The sequence below is a fragment of the Cicer arietinum genome, chromosome 6, assembly GCF_000331145.2.
Source record: "Cicer arietinum cultivar CDC Frontier isolate Library 1 chromosome 6, Cicar.CDCFrontier_v2.0, whole genome shotgun sequence".
NCBI classification, from domain to species: domain Eukaryota; kingdom Viridiplantae; phylum Streptophyta; class Magnoliopsida; order Fabales; family Fabaceae; genus Cicer; species Cicer arietinum.
The window spans coordinates 58,375,475-58,381,483 of record NC_021165.2 but is presented as its reverse complement, the minus strand read 5'-3'; the positions used below and the strand labels follow the sequence as shown (position 1 = coordinate 58,381,483).

General features: G+C 27.7%; 1 protein-coding gene across 2 annotated transcripts in view; it reads right to left on the bottom strand.

Annotated features, from left to right (window-relative positions):
- LOC101503434 (protein STRUBBELIG-RECEPTOR FAMILY 3-like) overlaps positions 1 to 3,067 on the bottom strand; it is an 8,665-nt gene extending 5,598 nt beyond the window's left edge. The window contains exons 1-9 of one of the 2 annotated variants that reach the window (XM_004507146.4): positions 2,935 to 3,067; positions 2,343 to 2,699; positions 1,473 to 1,602; positions 1,004 to 1,075; positions 780 to 845; positions 627 to 698; positions 452 to 523; positions 287 to 358; positions 136 to 201 (exon numbers count right to left, since the gene is read on the bottom strand). In XM_004507146.4, coding sequence (XP_004507203.1) covers positions 136 to 201; positions 287 to 358; positions 452 to 523; positions 627 to 698; positions 780 to 845; positions 1,004 to 1,075; positions 1,473 to 1,602; positions 2,343 to 2,463 — 671 coding nt within the window. In that variant the 5' untranslated portion in view covers positions 2,464 to 2,699; positions 2,935 to 3,067. Of the gene's footprint in view, positions 1 to 135; positions 202 to 286; positions 359 to 451; positions 524 to 626; positions 699 to 779; positions 850 to 1,003; positions 1,076 to 1,472; positions 1,603 to 2,342; positions 2,700 to 2,934 lie in introns of those variants that run through there. The other variant, XM_027335801.2, reaches the window with a different exon arrangement.
- Positions 3,068 to 6,009: the final 2,942 nt, after the last annotated feature.

Here is a 6,009-nt window from a genome sequence, read left to right as displayed (position 1 = left end):
AAGGAAGACTAAAATTTAAAGAATCAAGTAGGACTAAATTGAAAAGATAGCATCTAATCCTATATGCTTCCAGAAAGTTCGACAATCTATACAATATATGTCATAGTTTATATAAAACATGGTTCAGAAAAGTACAAATCTTTCAGAGGAAGATCTTGTAAAACATCAAGTGTCCCGGATAGTTGATTATCCTGCAAGCGCCTGCCAACAAGAAAATAGTGAGTTTGCTTGCTAATTGACACAGAAAATAGGTCATACTTTGATATTACTAAGAAGAAATACTAACAGGGTGGTCAAGGATGACAGGTTCTCCACTGAAGGAGGTAGTTCCCCGCTCAGATTATTACTAGATAAATCTCTGCAAAACCGTTAATTGCTCCATAAAATATGTATAATGAAGAAAATAGTCTTAATTGTCTATATTAATGCATAGTTTAAAATGAGGCCATACAAATTGATCAATTGCGTAAGTGACTGAAACGCATCTGGTATTTCTCCAGTTAAATGATTGTTGTTCAGAGACCTGAAAGGAGATGATCCGGTATAATGTAGATAAACTTACATAAATTTTAACATACCATACAAATTTAATATTTAATATAATATAGGACAAACAACAAACTCACATGTCTGTCATTCCAATTAAAGTGGATAAAGAGGCTGGAATACTTCCAGTGAACAGGTTGGCTGAAAGAAAACTGCAAGTAAAATCCATTACGTCTTTTGACTGAACTTTAATGGAAAGTGCTAGTATTACAGAAATGAGTTATATTACATACAAGTTTCTCATGGTAACTGGCAAATTGGATGGAATGCTTCCTCCAATGTTGTTGTTGCTCAGATCGCTACCTCCAAAATACACAGCAAACAGTGAAAATGATGCAGAAGAAACTTATATATACTGTGAGAAGGAAGATAACTGAAATTGATGAACTGAGGGAAATGCAATAGATGCACATGAACACACAGAAAAATGTATGAAATAAAGGAGAATTATATTTACATTACTGAGATTGTAACAAATGTTGCCAGATTATCGCCCAGTTCTCCTCCCAAATTTGCACCATTCAGAACACTGTCAAAAATAAGATGATAAGAAAACTCATGATTATCTGTTCTGAGATACAACAATCGAAAAAGCCTCTCTCCACTAAAGGAGAAATTTACATAATCAAACGACATATAATGTCCAATTAATTATAAACCACTTCAAATACATGGATGGTGCTAAACTGCAATCGCAATATAACGGTTTTAGAGGTATGTACAACAGTATCACAACCACAAATGCGGCCACAACAGCCGCAGTTGACTGCATTTTACCGCAATATATAGGTTCGCAGCGTAACCGCAACTGCGACTGTAACAGCAATTTAGAACAATGATCAAGTCCATAAATAAATCAATGTGAGAAGTATCATTCAATAATTCAATATGAAGAGTCAGAGGAAAAAGATAAAAACATAACATACATTTTTTGAATGAACGAACCATTACACTGAATGCCTTGCCACCCTTCTCCGCATGGATCTCCGCCACTAGCAACCCATCCAGGGAGAGGAGGAGATCCCAGTGAAGCATATAAGCTATTAAGTGCAGCAACTGATACAATAAAAAAAATTTAGAACTCCTATAACCATAGAACATTACATAATCAATCAAGAATATGTCGAAAGTATTAATTCATACATTTTCTTTTCTAATTCTCAGTCAGCCATACAATTTAGTAACCCTCGCACACCAATCAAATCAAGACAAAGACATAATATTTAATGTACGGATACCAACATTCATAGTTGAATACAAAAAAAATATCCCATTTCATTGCTAGTGGAGGCCTGTTTGGATTATTTGATCTTATCTATTGGCATAAGCATTTGCGAAAACAACTTATGACAAATTTATAGGTGTTAAATTGCAGCCTTGGCAGATTTTTTGTCAACCTCCATAGTCAATTTGTGAAGGGATGCCCAACATGGCAGCACCATTAGCCACAATGACATGTTTATAGACTATTGACCTTCCGCCATCGACGACACTGATGTCCATAAGCTGTTTTCAACTTACTTCCATAGGTTTTATAGGATAGCTTATAAAAATAGCTTATAGTTTATATGAAAACAGTTTGACTTAATTTTTTTTATCTTTTATTATAGAAATAATATAAGCTCTTAATTAAGTTGTTTATCCAAACAAGACCTAGATATCATAAGAGAAAAGCAGATAATCTTCAACCATCATTAAAACACACACAAACACACACTATAATATTCTATTAATTTAATACCAATAGAGAATCTGGAGTGATTAACTTGGGAGACAGAGGTAAAAAGAATCATTACCATCAGTGGGATCAGTGACAGCACTTGAAATCTGAATTATGCAAATCAACAAAAATCCCAATAGAACATCTCCATAGATCTTAACTGTCTTGAACTTCAAAGTAGATCTCTTCCAATCCATTGAACACCAACTCCACTTCAATCTTCAACACACACATACGCAAACACTCCTCTATAAACCAAACCAATCAAAAACCATCCTCCAAACTAAACAACAACAACACTGGTAAAATCAAATCAATTCACCAACTTAACAACTCACAAAACACAATCCACCAAAAACAAAAAAACAAGCATAACCCTTAAGTTAAGTGAAGAGCATAACAATGACACAAAATGCCCCTGATTTCTGTGTTTCTACAAAGGAGAAGTAAACAAAAATTAGAATTGTAGCAGCTGAGCTTATAAGAAAGATAATAAACTTGGAGTCTAAGATTCAGAAAGAAAACGTAAACACGCATATTGCATTGCATAAAAAAATAAGAAAAAAATGATAATATAGTATTGACAGTAATAATAGTTATTTATATTTATTAATACAAAAAGAAGAAGAAGAAGAGGAAGTAACTAAAACAAGCATAAGAACCCTAACCTTTGAAGGCAAAGGCAAATATGTAAAGGTAGAATGAGGAAGGTTGTCTGTGAGATTCTCTTTCTTTCTTAGCAGTCAGCACCGTCTTTCTTGCTCTCTCTATCACATAACAAATAACAAATGAAGTCAAGAGTCAAGACATAAACATTATTAGTATAGTACCTAAGCTGTAAAGTACTATTCTTTTTTTTTTTTAAGAAATGTTTTAAATTATCTCAACCACGCGCCGTTCTTGGCGCGTGTTTTTCTATGCTGTGCTTAACCTTGGTGTTATGTTGTTGGAATTTCTTTCTTCTCTCGCATACAAAAGGTTGTTGAAAATTATTCCACCAACTTGAAAGCAAGTGTTTCTATAAAAACTAGCAAAATATATGTGTCTTCGTATACTTCGCGCTTTTGTATATTGTTTAATATGTTGTTTTAATACCACAATATGATATAATATTATATGCTAGTGTAAACGACCAATGCAATGTTCGAGTTAATATTTACTTTTTAAATTTTATCTAAAAAATATATATTGATCATATCAAAATCAATTTAATCATATATTGATAGTTAATGTTAATATGTTTTAGTTTATTAGTTAGTGAATCGTTATGTATCATAGATAAAAATACATATATAGTATTGATTTATTTTTATCATGTGTCTTTAGAAATAAAAGTGTATATAATTTTGTTGAATTTGATTTAAATTTTTTTAATTATAATTACTTCATAAAAAAATTTAGCATTATTTGTTTTCTGAATATCACAATTATGGTTATTTAAAATTTTCATCTATGAAGGTGTAATAAATTCTAGTTCGAATGTTGTATTTTGAATTCTTTTACATTATTTTGATTAAATATAATTATTTAGATTTTTAATTTAGTTAGTTTTATTGTAAATACGTTTTTATTTGAAATAAATATACCCTTTAAAAAAATTAGTTAATATTGTTTTATTTTTATATAATAAAAAAATTTTATGTTGCCTAAACTATCTTTCATTGAAATTTGTTTCATGAAATTAAATGTTTTTTAGAATCATAAATTTTAAATTAATTTATTCATATTATATGAATGATATCATAAATTAGGGTAAGCATAGTAAAATATTTCTTATATTTTAAACTACTAAAGTAGAATTTTTAAATGTTATATTCATGAAGTGTATCATCATATTTAATGAATTTTATTTACAGAATGTTTAATTAATTTGCATTAGAAAAGGCGAAAAAAGTGTATCTATGTGGAGAGTATAGAGTTTTTCGATGAATTTGTATTAAAAAGGCAAAAAAAAAAAGTATATACATGAAATGACGAAATAAAAAAGCTAAAAATACCTAAAAGAAAGGAAAGCAAAGAGAAAGTATGGAATTCCATTAGAAAAACAAATATAATGGTAATTTAAAATTAGAAACTATTACAAATTAATGAAAATAAAACCGACCTACCGATACCTAGAAATTTAACATACAAAAATATGTTGGAGAAGAAAAAATCCATTAATACAACGAATGTAATGCCAAAATGCAAGTGAATAAAATTTATTTAATTTCAAATTTTCAAAATCAAATTATTTGTTGTTTAATTTGTTTGGTTCCCTAAAACTAATTTTCGACATAACAATTATTTGATTATATATATATATATATATATATTGTTTAAGTTACGAACTTCTTTCAAATAATTAATTGCATAACTCATTAATTTCAAATTTCATCCAACTATATTTTTACTTTTTGAAAAATACTAATAGTGACATAAGAGTATATATTAGTATACTACATAAGAGTATATATTAGTACACGAAATATAAAAAAAATTATATTAGAAATTGTATATTTTCTTTTTTCTAAAATTGTGCATTTCATTTTTTAAAGATGTAATTATTATTTGTGGAATTTTTTTATTAATAAAATATAATAAACAATTTTGGTCTCAAAGTTTGAAAAATCATCTCTCTTATATATAGTTGATGGTGTAAAACCATTGATTATCCACTATCTAAGATGAATGCTTTTCCAATGACTAAAGTTGTTGATTATATTTTGTCAAATAAAAAAATTGTTTATAATATAAATCCATCTATTATGCAAGAAGAACAATGAAAATAAAGAAAATCAAATTCAACCTAATAAACAATATAGGTGCAAATACCAAAATCGTCAAATATATTTTTTGAATCATTCATCCTCAAAAATATATACTCATTGTTACACATATAGAACGTAACTAAATTAATATAATGTAAATAAAAATTAACAAAGAATAATATAAATAATGAATGTAATGAAATTGAAATAATAATAAAATATTCTAAATTTCAAATTCAATTTATTACACCTCCATGAATAAATTTTTATTTTTTTTAACCCTTCCCTTTATGTATTTATTTTTTACTTCTCTCTCTTAACTTATATATGTCTTACTTATTTGTTTGTTCAATTACCATAATGCATTTCATTAACAAAATTGTGATTCAACAAATATACAATAATATCATTCATTGATTTCTAAATAACATTGTATTGATTCAATGAATTATGTTGTTGTTTATTTGTCAGTCAAATGCGTTGAGTAAAATGAACATAACTTGTGTTTATGTTAATAACTTGCGTTTATGTAAGGTATTGGTTGCACAATGAGAAAAATAAAGAGAGAAACACAAGAAGTAATGAAGTCATAGAATTTAATAAATAAAGTTAAAAATGAGTGTGGTGGTGATTGAATTATTGGCTTTAAGAATTTGCAATATATTATTGAATTTGCAATATAAAGTTAAAAATGAGTGTGGTGGTGATTGATTATTGGCTTAAATTGGAGAAGAAGAAGAGAGAAAGTGAAAACAGAACAAAAAATAATTAAAGGATCAAAGTAAAATCAGAAAAATGCTAAGGAATTAAAAGAGTAATTTAATCTAACAATAAAAAATAAATTCAATAATAGACATTAAATAAAATAACTGGTGCAATTATCTAAACAACCAAATGAAATTTTCTAATGATATAAAAATAAAAATTAAATACAATAATAATCATTATTTGAAAAATTTGATATTCATATACTTCATTCAAATAATTTAGCAT